We start from the raw sequence: 18,252 nt of genomic DNA, 5'->3' as shown, positions 1-18,252 counted from the left end.
CCTGTGGTGCAAGTGCCTCGGGTTGCCTGTTGACTGCCAAGCTGGGGCGCCGTAACGTAACTCAGAAAATCGGGTGGTGAATTTGTATATTTGTTGCTCTATTAGTTGTGAGGTTTTTCTCGTCCTCCTCCTCCTCCTCGTTTTCTCTCCCCCTTCTTCTTGTTCTTCTTCTTTTTCCTTTTTTTCTTTATCTTTTTTCCTTCTATTTTTCCTTCTCCTCTGTCTTCTTCTCCATTTCCTTTTTCTCTATCTACTTTTTCGTCTTCTTTCTCCTTTCTCTTTTCCTTCCTTTCTCTTTCTCTTTCTCTTTCTTTTCTTCCTCTTCTTCCTCCTCCTCCTTCTTCTCCTCCTGCACTTCCTCATCAGTTTTCAAGAGACAGTTATTTCTACCTTACCAAACACTCGTGAAACAGAAGTGTAAGATCTCCTTTCCTCTTCCGCTCAGTGATAATTTTTGTAGAGAAATAAAAAAAAGAAGAAAAAACATTATTCCTGAGACTGTGATAAGTGTGATGAACAAGTGGTGATGGCAACAGTGTCCTTCTCCCCGTCTGGTCTGAAGAGCTGGAGAGGTGGGTGATGACTGTGGTTGTGAGTTGTGATGAGTTGTATCCACGTATTCAGAAACGCCTTCATCTCTCACTACAATTTTTAAGGCCACAGAAATAACTATTCGGGTTTTCAGGACAGTTTCTCCTTTTAATTAACCATAAATCATGCCAGTCTATCACCAGAGTCATAAAAATACTCTTGAAAACATGAGTATCTTCAACTGGAGCCTTTGGAAAACATTTGTCCCAGATTTTTGACTAATTCTGTGTCTATCTTTAAGGGAACTGGCATTTGAAGTGGTCCTTTTTTTTTTAAGCTTTTGTTTCCCTTGGTTGGTTTCCCTTCTTGCTTAAAAAAAGTGATGGTGAGAGAGCAAAGCGTTTCTGAATACGGATCATAGTAGTGTTGGTGAAGTTAACCCCTTCAATAGTGGAACACATTTTTACCTTGAGATTTGTGTACGATTAGACCCTTTTATTGACATTAGGAAGGGTCTATGGAGGTCACAAGATTAATAGCCACAGTCTTCACTATTTTAATCCCCCATATAAGTTTCTGAAGCTGAATAAAATCACCAAATAATAAGCAGAACAAATATGGAATGGCGTCATGGTACTCAAGGGTTAAGGTTATGATGAGTATCGATTGTTGTGAAGGTTTTGTGATGTTGAGTGAAAGGATAGGGACAACTGAGGGTAAGCTGGGAGAACTAGAGGTGTCTTTAGCTAGGGTAACAGCGCTGGGTGGTAGGGAGTCAGGGGATGAGCGGTAATGAAAGGTGGTGTCTGGGATAAATTAAATGAGCGGAGCCTTAATTAGAGATCTGCAGCGGTGGTGGTGGTGGTGGTGGTGGTGAGGGGAGCCTGGTGGTGACTGTACAGGGAGGGATAGAGGACAGATTATCTCGTTGTTCCCCCAGGCGAGGCGTTGAATTAAGTAGACTCCAGTTGTATTCTGAAGACTAATGGTGGAATGGGCGGGCACAGTGTTAGTGATCATGCAGTATGTCAATTTGTTCAGTGCTGTGGGTGGTGTTTTGATGCGCACGAAGGAAGAAATAATAAAGATTAGTAATTATGCTGTGACCGGTTCTCGATGTTAGTGTGGGTTTCTTGCTCGTTTCCTTCACTTTTTCTTTGTCGAGGGAAAATAATAGTAAAGATTAATGATAGTTATAAGAGTTTTGGGAATGATAAACATGAATATTAAAAGAAAGATAGAGAAAAGATGATTAATATATTTTTTTACTTGTCCGTTTGGTTAATAATTCTGTCATTGTGTAAATATAGAATCCACCTTTTTTTTGTTTTGTTTGTTTTTCACGACCATGACCTTCACTTATCACACACACACACACACACACACACACACACACACACACACACACACACACACACACACACACACACACACACACACACACACACACACACACACACACACCCAAAGACAACAAATCACACATATATATTAGCGAAGACTGCCACCACCACCACCGCCATCATCACCACCACCACTGACAAACGCAATTTTCCACGCTTGATGCCTCCACCTTTGCTCCACCACACCTGCTGTTCTACCCTGAAATACGCCCTCTCCCCTCCACACCACCTCCTCCCAGCACCCCCACTCTCTCATCACTTCCCTTCCCACGGAGCGACGCGAGATGAAGTTCCTTTCCCACGTGTCTAAGGGAGGCGGGACTTGCAATGTAGACACGCCCTTCATCTTTACTATTCAGTGTCTCCCCTCCGTCAGTGCGGTTTTCCTCTCACCATCCTGCCTTATTTGTTCTCCCTCTCTCCCTCCTTGTCCTCCTCCCTCCTCCTCGTGCACTCCTCGCCCTGAGATTTGTCCCCAGAAAAACTTTAACTAACCTTATGCTAAGAAATCTCAAAAGGGAAGAGAGCGAGAGAGAGAGAGGGAGAGAGAGAGAAAGAGAGAGCTGTCCATCGATAAAATGTGAACCTAAACAGAAAAATAGAGAGAAGTGAAAACAAATGATTGCAAGACAGCGTGCTCTTGTTTATTGATTGGTGAAGGCGCAGGCTGTGAGGCGAGGCGAGGCGAGAGCACAGGTGGGCCGGACAGGTGTTAGCTGCGGCCTGGGTAATGAATGGTGAAAGGCTGGTGATCCTGCGGTGGTGAGCGGCTGCGGGAAGGGCGTTCGAGGAGCCTGTGTGACGGAGACTGATTGGAGGCTGTTTGGTCACCCTCGATGTTATCTGAGAGAGAGAGAGAGAGAGAGAGAGAGAGAGAGAGAGAGAGAGAGAGAGAGAGAGAGTGTGTGTGTGTGTGTGTGTGCTCGTCAGCCGTCCGTATCTTCGTGCTTAGGGATTCGTGCCCATAAACGTCGTACCACACACGTACACTACCTTCAATACACATTCACTGCCCCACCTCGCCCCTTCCCGCCCCGCCTCGCTCCGCCCCACCTTGTCCCGCCTGAGCACGTCCGCGAGTGTGTTCCAGCAGTATGTGGTGCAGGAACCCTCACAGTCCTTGCATTCACCACACACCACACGGTTCCTTGTACTCTCTCTCTCTCTCTCTCTCTCTCTCTCTCTCTCTCTCTCTCTCTCTCTCTCTCTCTCTCTCTCTCTCTCTCTCTCTCTCTCTCTCTCTCTCTCTCTCTCTCTCTCTCTCTCTCTCTCTCTCTCTCTCTCTCTCTCTCTCTCTCTCTCTCTCTCTCTCTCTCTCTCTCTCTCTCTCTCTCTCTCTCTCTCTCTCTCTCTCTCTCTCTCTCTCTCTCTCTCTCTCTCTCTCCCCCACCAAAAAACTAGCCAGTCACTGAGGCGCTCCAGCAAAACACTGCAATCTTTCACTGTCACTGGGAGCTCCTTTATCACGAACGGACAGTTTTATTCCTGACTGTCGCCCTCACTGGATTATTTCTGACATCCTCACCTCAGCTGCGTGGAATAAAATAATGTACCTGTGTCACTTTCACTCGACACCTTCCCTTCTTCCCCCCCTCGTGACAACCTTTGCCCTTTTATTAATAGATTTCGGCAGTGTGAGCTTAGCATTCGTGTTGTCTTGAGAATTAGCTGTTTTTTCGTCCATTTTTGGCGTTTTTGTAAAGTCTCCGCAGTCCAAAGCTTTCCTGGTGTTGATTTTGGAAGGCGACATGCGCAGTTTATCGCTAGACAAGTGTTCAGTGCGCAGCCACAAAAGGGGAGGACTGTGGCAGTGTATTTTCTTATCTAGTCGAGTGTCAAGACGAAGGCGTATACAAGCACAGAGAACAAAAGATGCAGCGTTAGGGGAAAAACTACTAGCAAGTCTCGAGAAGTGTACACGAGCAGGGGTGAGTGAGTGGGTGAAGGGTGGAGTGGCGAGAAAAGGAGGATGCAAGGGAGGGAAGGAAAGGAGCGGTGCATGTTTGGTGGCGCGAATGTAAAGTGTGAAGGCAGGTACACATGGGGAGCAGACAGATGACGCTGATGAGAGCCCGCCAGATGGTGCTGGGAGTGCGAGGATGAGTGACGATATTAACCCGTGTTCAAAATGTCTTACTCTCCCACCGCGACAGTTTTCCAAGGCCGCAGAGACGACTCACCAAGTTTTCAAGACAGTTTCTCCTTATAATAATCTATAAATCTTGCCAGTCCATCACCGGAACCATAAAATACCCTTAAAAACATGAATATCTTTAACTAGAGCCTTTGGAAAGTAGTGATGGTGAGAGAGAGAGCAAAGCATTTATGAATACAGGCCATATGACTTAGTAGGGATGCTGTGACGGTGAGACAGACTGCGCTATATTCAAAAACGCTTCTTTCTCACAGCCACCATTTTCAAAGACCACAGGGACGATTAGCCGAGTTCTAAAGAGTATTTGTCCTATTACTAATGCAGAAAACTTGTTAACATGTCACTAGAATTACAGAAACATCCTTAAAAACCCACATCACTTCAACTGGAGCTCTGAGAATAGTGAAGGTGCTGTGAGGCGCGGAAGTGGTTCAGAATATAGGCAAGAGACCCAAGCACAGATTATTATTCCCTCTAGAAATAGTGTCACTTCAACTAGAGCCCTGAAAATACTAAAGGTGAGGCGTGGAAGTGCTTTCAGAATATGGATCTAGAACACCAAGCACACAATGACTCCCTCTAATTAAATAACAGACCGTGTAGTGTGATAGCCGCATCTAGAGTTACAAAATCAAGGTAACTCGTGTATAGAAAAGGTTGAATGTTAGTAAAATAGCGATGTTACTTTCTAAACCAGGCAGGTGTTAATCTTGAGTACCTTAGCAGCCATGTACATGAGTGAGGTGGTGGGCACTGGATATCCGTCATAGCTTATCGAGCGGCTGCTACCTGGTGAGGCTGCAGATTAGACTGTTAATAACGTGTGTGCTGCAGGGAGAGCGTGGTGCAGGTGGAGACAGGTGAAACAGTGGTTGATGAGATGGGGCTGCTGGGGTGGGGTGGGGTAGCTGCTGTGGTGGGGGGGAATCTAACACACACACACACACACACACACACAACGCCCCAGTGACCAAGATCAGGAGCCAAAATAACAAATAACAACCCACAAATTAAATAGAATAAACAATCAAATAAAAAAAGATATATAAGCAAGAGATTAAGAAATAAAAATGAAAACAAATCTCGGACGATAACACCAACGTGACAACATCCGCCACACCACCACCACCACCACCACCACCAGACATGAACAAAAACAACAACAATAACACTATCACTTGCTTCCACTATATTGTGTGTGTGTGGAGAGAGAGAGAGAGAGAGAGAGAGAGAGAGAGAGAGAGAGAGAGAGAGAGAGAGAGAGAGAGAGATACTGAATAACATGTCACACACGGCTTTAAATCATATGATATAGAGGAAGACAACAAACAATTAGGAGCCCAAACAACAACAACAGACTTATTGCCCATGACGAGACTGCTTGTGAAGGAAGAGACGAACACACCACAGCTGACAACATGAATAAAAGCAAACAAAACACAAAAGAAAACAAAGAAACACCCGATAAAGGCAGCAACAGATGATGGATTTATGAAGACACAGTGAAGCATCAGTGAGGATGTGTGTGTGTGAAGGAGAGGATGAAGATACCAGTCACTACCAACACTAACAACGCTAACATCTTTATCGACGTCACTTTCACTTGAACCGTCAGCGCCTCCTCTGCTTCGTTTCTCTGTCTCTCTACGGGGGTGTGACGTGGAGGGCGGGTCTGTCAGTCAAGAGGAAGGGGAAAGGGGAGATCTCAGCAGGGAGGGGGGAAAAATGAGAGTAGGGAAGGATGATTCGATGGGGGAGAATAATTGAAGTGATCGTGAGTGTAAAAGGAAAGCTGTTTGCTCAAAGACTAGCCAGGACTCTGAAAGAAGGGAGATCTTAGTAGGGAAGGGAAAAATGAGAGCAGGGAAGGATGAGTTGATGGGAGAATAATAGGAGTGATGGTGAGAGTGTAAAAGGGAAGCTGTTTGTCTCCTATACCGTCAAGGAAGCTGCACACATCACCATTATCATCACTGTCACCACTACCACCACCACCACCACTATCTTCGTCATCCACGTCCTTGAGTCCTTCTCGGCCATTACTCACTTCAGCTCTCGTAATATAAGCTCCCATTGTCCTAATTTCTGCCTTTATTTATTATTCTTCGTGGTTGTGTTTTCTTCTGCTGCTTATGGAAGGGCGAAGGGAACAAGTGGGTAGAGTGTGTGTGCTTCCTATAATACTAGCACCACCTCCTCCTTCCCTTCCTATACCCTCCATCCACCACCACCACCACCAATACCACCACCCCTGCCATCGCCACCCTTTGTTATGGAGTCGTGGGTGTGTTTGTTGGTGAAGGTCAGGCTCGGGGACTGGGGGACTGTTCTCACGTGGCGCCCCAAACCTCAGCCCCCTCCAGTCCCTTCCCAGTTCCTCCAGTCTCCTCTTGTCTTGGTGCTTCTGCTGCTCGTCTTTTCTCTTGTTTTTGTGTTGTTTTTGTGTGTTTTGGTGAAGTGAGAGTTGAATGGATGGTGTTTTCGTTTTCTTTGTTTTGGTGTTCAGTAGAAGGGAAGGGGTGTTGTAGAGGGTGTGTGGGAGGAGGTGGTGTTGTAGAGGGTGTGTGGGAGTGTGGGCGTGGCTCTCGTGATGCAGGGTTGTGTAAATGAGTCTCATATGGTTGAATGCCTTCAGCTTGTCGTAGTTAAAGCCTCCTCCTCCTCCTCCTCCTCCTCCTCCTCCTCCTCCTCCTCCTCCTCCTCCTCCTCTTTTATCTCTTTTCCCTCGTCCTCCTTTCCCCATCTCCTTTCCTTCGTCCTCGTCCTCCTCCTCCTCCTCCTCCTCCTCCTCCTCCTCCTCCTCCTCCTCCTCCTCCTCCTCCTCCTCCTCCTCCTCCTCCTCCTCTGCATCTCGTTAACTTTATTGGTCTTCGTGTCCTCTTATCTCATGTGTTTTCCTCCTCCGTCTCTTTTTCTTTTGCCAACTTTCACATCGTGTTTATTTCCACGTGCATTCATTTCTCCCTCCTCCTTCTTGTGTTGTATATGGTTCTTACAACAGTCCTCTTCACCTTTACCTCTTCCCGTGTCCTGCTTTCCTACTTTCCTGCCAGCCTTCCTCCTACTCCTCTCTCTCTTTCTCCTGTTTTGCCTTGTATAGCGCCGCGCCATCTGTATTGAGAGGCAGTTTTATCTTGAGTTTTGGATATTAGACCATTTTATTGACAGTAGGAAGGGTCTATGGAGGTCAAAAGATTAATGGCCTCAGTCCTCACTATTTTAATTCCATACATAAGTTTGTGAAGATGTATAATGTCATGGAATTGTAAGCAGAATGAATGTGGAGACGTGTCATGGTATTGAAGAGGTTAATCGTGCCTCTTGGTTCAGTCCCTCTTTTCATTATATATTTATTTTTTTATTATTATTTTCTCTGTCATTTTTCCTTGTTTTTTTTTTAGCTTTCCATAAACGATTTTTTTTATTTCAATTTCTTTTATTGCTTTTTTTCTGCCAGCCTTCCTCCTCCTCCTCCTCTTCTTCTTCTTCCTCTTCCTCTCTCTCTCTCTCTCTCCCTGTTTTGCAATGTATTCTACTTTCTCACGTCAGTTTTCTCTCTCCGTGTCGTTTCAGTTCTTCATTTCATTAAATAGTTTCTTTTATCATTATTTTTGTCCTTCATTCCCATTTTTCCTTTTTTTTTTCTTACGTATGTTTTTTTCTCAAATGTTTTCCTGTTTTATCTTCGTTTCCTTTATTGCTCTGTTTGTTTTGGTCTTTTTTTGTTTTCTTATGTCGTTTGTCTCTCCTCTTCGTCATGTCTCGTATTCCTCTCTTTGTTTTGCTTTCTTTTTTTTCTTTTTCGTGACGTCCTCCTTTCCTTTCGTCGTATTTTTTTTTTTTTATCTTCTATACTTCTCTTTCTTCTAATGGATCTTTTTTTTTTGTTTTATCTATTCCTTCTCATTTTTTCTTTTATTCTCTTCTCTCTTATTACTTTTCGTATCTTCTCTTCCCTTTCCTTCTACACACTTCCATTTTTCTCTTTTATTTCATCTATTTCTTTGTTTTGTTCTTGTTTTTTTCTTCTATTTATTCTCTCCTCCTTTATTACTCTTTCCCTTTCCTTCTACACACTTCCATTTTTATTTCACTTATTCCTTTTACCCTCTTACTTATACGCCTCATCTTCCCTTTTCTTTTCTTTCCCCTCACGCGTTCTTTCCTTACCATATCCCTTTCCCCCTCTCTCCTTCACCCATTCCTACTCTTCCTTTTTATATCCTTTTTCATCCACTCCTTTATCACCTCCCCTGTTTTACTGTCTCCTTCTCCAGCCCCTTCATCTCCTGTCCCAAACTCTCTGTCCCCTTCCCAGCTCCCATCTCTCGCCTTCCCTCTGTCCCGCTACGTGTCTGGCATAACCCGATTCGCGTCTCGCCAGATCAATTGCCCGCCTCGCTTGTGAGTGATAAGTATTGTTATTATTACCCGGCCAAGTGTTCACGTGTGTGTGTGTGTGTGTGAGAGAGAGAGAGAGAGAGAGAGAGAGAGAGAGAGAGAGAGAGAGAGAGAGAGAGAGAGAGAGAGAGAGCAGGTATCGTTGGTCCCTCTTCCCTTTCCATATGACCGAAAGATATTTTTTTTCTACCTCCGTCATCACGCAATCGAGTCCTTTAGTGTGTGTGTGTGTGTGTGTGTGTGTGTGTGTGTGTGTGTGTGTGTGTGTGTGTGACTTATGTAAACCCTCAGGATATACAAGAGGAAAAGAACTCCCATCACCCTCTTCTTTTACCTTCACCCCTCTCCACTTTACCCTCTAAATACCACACCTCCCTCCCACTCTCTAACTCCCCACTACTCCCTTTACCTTCACCCCCAATTCCCTTGCCCTCTGTATACCACACCTCCCCTCCTCCCCATCCTCCCCAAACATTTAGTGATTTACATACACCTTACATTTTATCATTAATATTGCGAATGGTTCTGTAGATGCAGCATATGAAGTAATTAATCCTCCTCTTAGCCTACACCTAATTTGGCGAGGCTGTGAGGCGAGAGGTGGTGGCATGGCGGTGGCAGAGATGTGCTAGTTAACAGGGTGGTGGTGATGGGGTGGTGGTAGGGATATTGGTAGTAGTGGTGGTAGTAGGGCAATATAACATGAATGAAACAGCAATGAAAACTAAATTAACTGTCTAACCATTACATAACACTGATAAAAAGGAAGAAAACAACAATTAGAGATGGTAGGGATAGTAGTAGTAGTAGTAGTAGTAGTAGTAGTGGTAGATGAATTCCTGACAGTCCTTTCGTGCTGTGATGTTAATGAGCCACCTGGTCAACGGCACAGGTGGAGGTGAAGGGGGGTCCTCTGTTATGGGCAAAGGTGAAACAGGTGACGCAGGAGCTGGAGAGAGGCGAAGGACTGGCTATTGTTGTTTGTGCCCCTAGACGCGTGGCTTGGTGAGGGCTCTGACCCGAGGCTGTGACCTGTGACTTGTGATTTGGCTAGCTTGGTTCATTTGGCTCACGTGGGTAAGGGTTCGTCTCCTGACCTGGCCAAGTGCTGAGAGGCTGACACGGATCTCCTTGACTCACGTTTTCTGTTCCTCGTTGTCTTTCCATGGTTTATTTTAATTCTGGGGGTTATTTTACGTTTTCCTTCTCAGGTTTCGTGTATTTTTTTTTTGTTATTTTCGTGTGGTTTTCATTGGTTTTTGGTTTTGTTAGTGTGTTTGTGTTTCTATTTTTTTTTGTTCTTGTTTTGTTTGGTTTTGATGTTTTAATTGTTTGTGTTTTTTGCTGGTTTATTATTTTATTGGTTTGTGTTGGCATTTTGTGTGTGGGTGTGTGTGTGTGTGTGTGTGTGTGTGTGTGTGTGTGTGTGTGTGTGTGTTTCCCATCTGTGTACTGTGTGCGTGTGTGAATGTCCGCTGATAAATGGCCTTTTTTTCTGCGTGTGTGTGTGTGTGTGTGTGTGTGTGTGTGTGTGTGTGTGTGTGTGTGTGTGTGTGTGTGTGGAGGAAATGTTTTTGGCAGGGTGGTTACTTTCGTCCTCTGTTCGTCACGGTTGATGATTGTGTGGCTCAAATCTTGTGTTTTGGCCCTTCACTCACATCTGCACCACCACCACCACCACCACCACCACCACTACTACCAGTCACCTTCACCTTCCTCTCTCACCTTCATCTTCCTTCTAACTATCACTGTCGTCACTCTGTAAAAATTCTTACACACTTTATTTTTCTTGCTATCATTCTATATATCTTCATTGTTTATCTTTACCTGTGTTCCCTCTCGCGTTCAATTTTGTTTATGTTCTTTAAGTGTTCATTATCCTCCTTCCTCCACGTCTTACTGTTCGTTGATGTTGTTGTTCATATTCATCATTGTTATCATCACTCTTGTCTTCTCCATCATCTTTTCTCCTTCCTTTTCTCCTCTTCCCAATTCCCTGCGTCGCCTGTCTCTTAGTGGTGTTGGTGGTGTTGTTGTGTAGCGCAAGGAGAAAGTGATGCTAGGGGCAAGTTAGTGACTAAACGTAATTTTTGTCGACGTGGGGAACAATTACGTAAATAAGAAGCGCGGACGGCGGTCATTTGGCGACATTAGCGGCGGAAACAACTGCTGTGTGTGTGTGTGTGTGTGTGTGTGTGTGTGTGTGTGTGTGTGTTTTCAGTGTTTTATTAACTTGAAAGGCTTGACGCGAAGTGAGGCAGACGAGGTTGGGGGAAGGAAAATGTTCTTATATAGTCAGTGTGAAATGATCCGTGTGTGTGTGTGTGTGTGTGTGTGTGTGTGTGTGTGTGTGTGTTGGTTCATATGTTTTTCTTTCGTGTGTGTGTGTTCGCCTTGAGTAGTTGGTTGCTATTCTGAACACGGCCGTCATTGAGTGTGTGTAATATTGTTTGAGTAATCGTGTGACTGTTTTGGGCATTGGTTAATTGGATGGTTGTGTGCTTGCATGTATGTATGTATGTATGTATGTGTGTATGTGTGTGTGTGTGTGTGTGTGTGTGTGTGTGTGTGTGTGTGTGTGTGTGCTCGTGTGCTCCAATATTGTTCTCCTGAAGTGTGGTGTGGAATATGTTTAAAGATTTATTTATTTATTTTCGTATGAGGAGAAAAGAATAGGAAGGTATTTGTTGCTTTTCTGTGTCAAGGAGAATGGGCAGGGACACGAAAAGTAAAAGAAAGAAAGAAAGAAAAAGAAGAAGGAAAGAAAATGTTCAGCTTCCCACTCCTCTCAGAAAAAGATTAATAAAAAAAAATATTTAGACTTGATTAGAAGCGAAAATTAAACACACACACACACACACACACACACACACACACACACACACACACACACACACACACACACACACACACACACACACACACACCAATGCATACACAATCTACCAGCCTCGGTAAAGTGCCCGGCAGAGGAACCAGAGAAATGAGATCCAAGCAATCTGTAAGCCACCTCACTCATGCACCTTCCCTTTCCCACTGACGCCCCTCCTCTCCACCTCGACCTCTTCACCTCCTTCTTGTCTTTTCCCTCCCCTCTCCTTTCCTCCGTGTCACCGAGTCGTTTGGTAGCCCGTTCTCGTGCGCATTTGTTAGTCCTATATTTTTCTCAGGCGATTTGTTTCAATTGAGTCTCTTGCAGCAGGTGTAGGCAGGTGTGCTTCGGGCCCCTTACGACCTGCTGGATTTTAAAAGAGCGAAAAGGTGCTGCTGAAATTTGAGAATGCGTGTGAGAGAAACGAAAGGGTGATGAGAAAAGAGAAGGAGGAAGAGCAGGGTAAGTGAGGCAATGCAAAATAAGAAAACGGAGGATAGAAATCGGGGTCGTGTAAATATTTTGGGAAGATAAGCGTGCGTGTTAATGGCGCGTGAAAAATAATTGTAGAAGAGATAGAGAGAGAGAGAGAGGAGAAATGTAAGGGTCCGGTGCCTCTGTAATAACCACCATTTCCACAGCGCCTCGTGTTGTCTTTTATCTCTCACAAGGCAAGGCAAGGCAAGGCAAGGCACTCACTCACCAGCGAACATCTGAAAGCAAAGTAACGTAGAATTATAAAGTATAATATAATCTTACCAAACTGAGAACCAGCATGGCAAACGAACCATAAAACAACACAGAGCGAGAAATATAACGCAAGTGGGTAGTAATTTGCAGTGAAATGCGTGAGTTCTTGCAGTTTATGTGATTGCAGTGATAGAAGAAAGAACGGTTTAGTTATGAGTGGAAAAAAGGAAGATAAAACATAACTCTTGTAAGAAGGAAGGAAGGAAAAACATGGAAAATTATGAAGAAAGGATGGAATATAGAGAAAAACACAATAATGTTTAGCCATAGTAAGAAGGGAAAGGAGAATTAGAGAAGGAATGATAGGAAAGTAAGGAATGGAGAAACGAGAGAGGATAAACAGAAAAAAGGAAACATGGAAATTAGTCAAGAGAGAAAGGAAATTGAAACTGAGCTAGGAATATGTAAGGGTTAAATAGTCATTCATGTAAAGGTTTATCTGGTGTTGCTTTTGGTGACGTTAGTTTTGGTGACTGTGGTGGTGGTAATAATGGTGATTTTAGTTTACTTGGCTGTTTGGTGAGTTAGTTAGTCAGTCAGTCATTTAGTTAGGTAATCTACACTTTTAAGACCTACAGCGGCTCCAGACTTATGATTAGCACCGCTGGAATCACCTCGGGAGAAATAAAATTGTTGTTTTACTGTTCATCATTTTATATATTGGTTAGTCAGTCAGTCAGTCAGTTATTCTACACTTTAAAGATCTACAGTGGATGCATTCTCGTGACTACTACTTCTGGAGCCACTTCTGGAAAAATAGAATCGTTGTCTTACATGTTCATCATTTTATATTGTTTTTTTCTGAGCTTCTGTCCTCGAAGTGACCTCCAAAGTTTTGCCTAAGAGGAGTGTTGAGTTTGTATTGTTTCTGTATACATCACCCACTCCTCCTGGAAAAGATAATGATTAGCATGTGGACTCTTTGTATTATTGTTACTGTTCAGCGTTTTTATATTTTGTTTATTCTGAGTTTCTTTACACACTCTCCTTCAAGCGGCCTTCAAAGTGACGCCTGCGAACAGTGTTGAGTCTGTGTAACTTAATATTCATTAGCCATTGTCTGGAAAATATAGTCGTTAAGTTGTGGGATTATTGTTATTTTGATTGTTTTTTGGTTTGTTTCGTCATTAGTACATCACATTACGCATTCATTAACCCGTTCAATACTGAGACACATTTTTTACTTTGATTTTCTGGTTGTGATAAGGTTTTATTTGCATTAGGAAGGGTCTATGGAAGTCAAAAGATTAATGGCCAGAGACTTCACGATTTTGACCCCCCACATAAGTTTCTGAAGCTGTATAAAATCACCAAATAGTAGCCAGAAGGAATATGAGAACGTGCCATGGTAGTGAAGAGGTTAACCATTGCCTGTAAAATAGTCATTAACTGTTTCGCTGCGATAAGAATCACTAAGAATCCACAAAACGCACCGTAAATAATGCACGGAATCTTTACAACCATCCACAAGAAAGTATGTGATTGAAAAGAATAGATAAATTTTACGGTGTTTGAAGATTTGAAGTGATTATAAAACACGTCAGTATGTCTTAGAGTGTTTAGTCATTAATGAAAGATATACCAGCAGTGAAAGGGTTCTAATTGTGGGGTTATTTTTAGTGGTATGTTTTATCAAGTTAGTTTATCACATTGTGCTAAACAGACGGACACTAGAAAACACGTAAACATGTCTCAAGAGTGTTAAGTAATGAAGAAAGATGTACTAGCGGTGAAAAGGTTAAATTACTAGATTATTGTTATTGTAAGTGGAATGTTTGTCAAGTTAGTATATCACATAAGGCTAAACAGACGGACACTGCAAGACACGTAAGTCAGATTGTTTAGTATTTAATGAAAGATGTACCAAAGAGCAGTGAAAGGATTTAGTTGTGATGTTATTGTTATTGATGTTTCGCCAAGTTAGTATATCACATTATGCTAACTAGTCTGTGCTAAATCCTCTTGTCTTCGTGGCTTGGTGACTGACGACCTTCCTGTTTTTCTCCCTTACAGATGAGCGTGACGCCATACAGAAGAAGACCTTCACGAAATGGGTGAACAAGCATTTGAAAAAGGTAAGTGTCTCGAGAATGAGTGAGTCTGTCCAACTCTCTGTCTGTCACCTTTCCAGAAGTATTTTACGGCGCTCAAGTGTCCTTCCCTGTCCTCTCCACCACATAGCCTCCATGAGTGTCCCAATATCGAGCGTTCGGTGTCTTTATTTCCAAATCAGCGCCTCTGGTTTCTCTTTGCTTATGTTAATTCCCTCTTTGTGTGGCGGTGTCTGGAGGGCGCCAGCTGCTGCGGGGAAAGTATTGTGCCTGGAGCAGTGGGCGAGAGAGAGAGAGAGAGAGAGAGAGAGAGAGAGAGAGAGAGAGAGAGATTACTGATCGTTGAGTGTATTTATTGATCTATTTACTTCGACCACGGCAAGATTCAGATCATATGACGCTGTAGATGAAAAAAAAGAGTTTAATATTGCTACATGAAGGAAAAGACGTGAAAAATACACAGAAATAAAGATTATTGACTATTAAGTGTATTTATCAACCTATTTACTGAAACCGCCTCAAGAGTCAAGTTATTTAGCGCCGTAAATAGAGAGAAGTAGTTAGAAGAGACAGAAGGCAGCGGTGTATGGGTGAAGGGAATGCTGGGACTGGGACGGCTTGGGCGGAACACTGGTGGCGCAGAGCTAATGACACCTAGAGGGGAAGGAGGGACGGAATCTTGAAGCTGTTTCTCTTTATACCCCTGCTGTGTGTGGGAATGGCGCTCTCTCTCTCTCTCTCTCTCTCTCTCTCTCTCTCTTAATAATCATGATGCAAGGGAGAAACTTCTGTGAAACGTTCCCTTCCCGTTGCCTTTGTTACGAAATACACCCAATTATACCTTAATTAGATTCTTATCCCCTGCAAAAATCAACTCCCACTGCTATTGACCTCCGCTGGGACCTCTTTGCATTGAGCTGCCCTCATGTTAATAGACCACAAAGGGCGCCAGGTCATGTCAGGTCAGGTAGAACACGCAGTTGGTCTTTGCCTGAAGTAATTTGACCTTCAGTTGTGTATACCACCTTCTCTCTCTCTCCTCGACCCTCAGTATATTCTCCTCCTCCTCCTACCCTCGCCGTGCTCAGCTGCCGAGGCGGGGGACACTCGGCCTTGGCTGCCCATGTGCCTGCCTCGCCCCCACCTTAGTCTATACGATGCGGTGCTTGTCGTGAAGTATTTATTGGTCTGTTTATCAAGCCTTATTTAACCTGCCACACCTCCATATGACCCAGTTGTTGCAGCGCCACTAAATCAATCAGCCAGTCAGTTTACTCATTCAGTCTATCATCATCTCGTCTGCCAGTAACGATGTGGTTATTGATTTCAGGCAGCGGGTGTGTAGCACTAAGAGACACTGTTAGGTTAGGTTATGTTAGGTGTGTTGGTTGGTCTATGCGTGTTGTCACATTAGAAGCGCAGGCGTGAAATGAATGACGGTGATTGGTCTTTGTTCTAGCACGCAGTCACTCACTTATAATAATAATGCATAACGAGTCTAACCAATCGGAGCGCTTTGTGGAGAGAACCAACAATATATCATCAGGTTAGGTTGATTTCTGGCAGTGGGTGTGAATTGTATGTGTGGTGTGGGGGGGTTAGGGTGTGAATTGTATGTGTGTGTTCTAGAGGCAGGGGTGTTAGGAGTGACGGGGAAGGTAAAACTTGTGTTCTATCCTTCACTTGCGTTATTTCAAAAAGCTGTACTTAAATTTACATGGAGGTGTTTTTACGGTTCTAGAGGCAGAGTGACAAGATTTCTACATTATTAGGTGTGTGGTGTGGGATGACAGGGGCGGACGAGGAGGGAAAAGACTTGTTTTGTGTTTCACCTCCTCTATTTCAAAAGGCTTTATTTGAATTTACATGGGTTTTTAGGGTGTTTTTATGGTACTAGAGACGGAGTGACAAGATTTCTACATTATTAACTAGAGAAACACTAGATAACCCTGCTAATCATCTCTGTAGCTCTTGAAAATTGTCGTGGTGAGAGAGCAAAGCATTTTTTTAACACGGACCTAAGAGACAGCGGTGATAGGCAGAGTTCGGCATGTTAGGAGGAGCTAAAGGCAAAGTGACAACATTTCTACATTATTAACTGGAGAAATACAAGATAGCCCGTATAATAATCTCTTTAGCCCTTGAAAATAGCCGTGGTGAGAGAACTAAGCATTTCTGAACACGGACTGAAGAGACAGTGATAGGCAGAGCTCGACTGGTTAGGAGGGGAGTAACTTTTGGTATTTAATTAATGTTGCGTACATGCTCAGCGCCTTGTCATGTCTTTATTTATTCTCTCGCATCAAGGGCGTCAGGTGATTTATTGGTTGATAAGAATAATATAACACCTATTGATTCAAGGCACCTATGTTTGTGTCTTGTGAATGTTGCTGTCTATGCTTGTAGTGGTGGTGGTGGTGATGCGATGACCCGCATAGTGATGTGATGCTTCTATTGTAACTGTGATGTTTTCTTCTGGTAATATTACTTTTTTTTTTCGTTTGGGTGATGACTTGCATCGTAATATGATGTTATGATGTCTTTTTATAGTACGATGACTTCCACTGTGATGATGTGATGACTTGCTTCAGTGACGAGTGTTTGGGTGACGTGGTGGCCTCCGCTGTGGTGATGTGGTGACTCTGCTGTCATGATGCTTTGGGTCGTGTCCTCATTGGGTCTCATTATCATCACTAAATTACCAGTGTAGTTTACGTTAATATAGAAACAAAACCCAGTACGATTAGTAAAGGTTGAGTGTTTTGTTCTTAACCCTTTTAGTACATTCACGTGTTTCCATGTTCATTCTGCTTACAATTTGGAGATTTTATACAGCTCAGTAACATATGTGGGGATTGAAATATTGAAGACTGTGGCTATTAATCATCTAACCTCCATAGACCCTTCCTAATGTGAGTAAAATATCATCATACCCAAACCCGTGGTAAAAATGCGTCTCAGTACAGAAAGGGTTTGAGATAGTTCCAAGTCAGAGGAAAGTTGAAAGTTGAAAGAGCCAGACAGCTTGTTATGAAATCCTGCAACCTGTTTCATATGCCACATGCTGCCCGCCTTACCTGTCTGTCCTCTTCACCTCCGTCCCTAATACCAACCAGGCATCCATATCACTCTCACTACTGCTTCCCGTGCGATCAGTGAGGTTAAACAACGATGGGTCTGGTTAGTTCTTGGATGGGTGACCACCTATAGACACCACAGCCATTACTTTAACTTCTTCAGTACTGAGACGCATTTTTACCATGAGTTTTGGGTGCGATTAGGCCATTTTATTGACATGAGGAAGGGTTTATGGGGGTCAAAAATCAATGGTCTAAAGTCTTCACTATTCTAATCACCCACATAATTTTCTGAAAGCTGTATAAAGTCGCTAAATGTTAACCAGAATGAATATGGAAACACGTCATGGTACTCAAGTGGTAAGGCTACTTCTTTTTTCTTCTAACACCTCTTCCTCCCTCAACCAGTCACCCACCAGTCATCCATTTCACTTTCACCTCCCCACTTACTCCCCTTCTCCCTCAATTAGTCATCCATTTCACTCTTACTCATTTTGCACCTTGAGTTTATCTGTCCGTGCTCTCCTCATACCTGTCTTTATACCTTTCCTCGTGATAACTTTGCCTTATAATTACCTTCGTATATAAAACCTTCCCTTACATATTTCTTACGTCTTACATTCTCATACTATCCTTCTCACCTTTCCTCGCCTTTCCTGCTAATCGTGTTAAGTTACCTGTCCATTGCCTTCATTACACGACTGGCTCTTGGGTGGGTCTGTGTGTGTGTGAATGTGTGCGAGTGTGTGTGTGTGCGCCTCGAGGGAAGTGACCCCAATTACGTCATGTCATTGCAGAGGTCAGGTCATTCTAGCTGCCTCATGTTTTTACTGTTGTTATTTATGTTGTTGTGAAAAAGAATCAAAGTAAGACGTGTAGGATTTGAATGCACGTGACAATATGCAGATTTTGATGTTGGATATGAGATTGTTGTTTCTCTCTCTCTCTCTCTCTCTCTCTCTCTCTCTCTCTCTCTCTCTCTCTCTCTCTCTCTCTCTCTCTCTCTCTCTCT

The 18,252-nt window shown here is 43.4% G+C and overlaps 1 protein-coding gene across 44 annotated transcripts in view; it reads left to right on the top strand.

Annotated features, from left to right (window-relative positions):
- The window catches only part of LOC123504409 (microtubule-actin cross-linking factor 1-like), a 281,273-nt gene that overhangs the window by 43,563 nt on the left and 219,458 nt on the right, over window positions 1-18,252 (top strand). For 43 of the 44 annotated variants that reach the window (XM_045254883.1, XM_045254879.1, XM_045254914.1 and 40 more), the window contains exon 2: window positions 14,126-14,187. In XM_045254883.1, the coding sequence (XP_045110818.1) occupies window positions 14,126-14,187 (62 nt within the window). Of the gene's footprint in view, window positions 1-445; window positions 573-14,125; window positions 14,188-18,252 lie in introns of all 44 variants that reach the window. The other variant, XM_045254898.1, reaches the window with a different exon arrangement.

Source organism: Portunus trituberculatus, chromosome 16, assembly GCF_017591435.1.
Source record: "Portunus trituberculatus isolate SZX2019 chromosome 16, ASM1759143v1, whole genome shotgun sequence".
Lineage (NCBI taxonomy): Eukaryota > Metazoa > Arthropoda > Malacostraca > Decapoda > Portunidae > Portunus > Portunus trituberculatus.
Note: the sequence above shows the minus strand (reverse complement) of the source record. Positions and strands in the feature narration are given on the sequence as shown.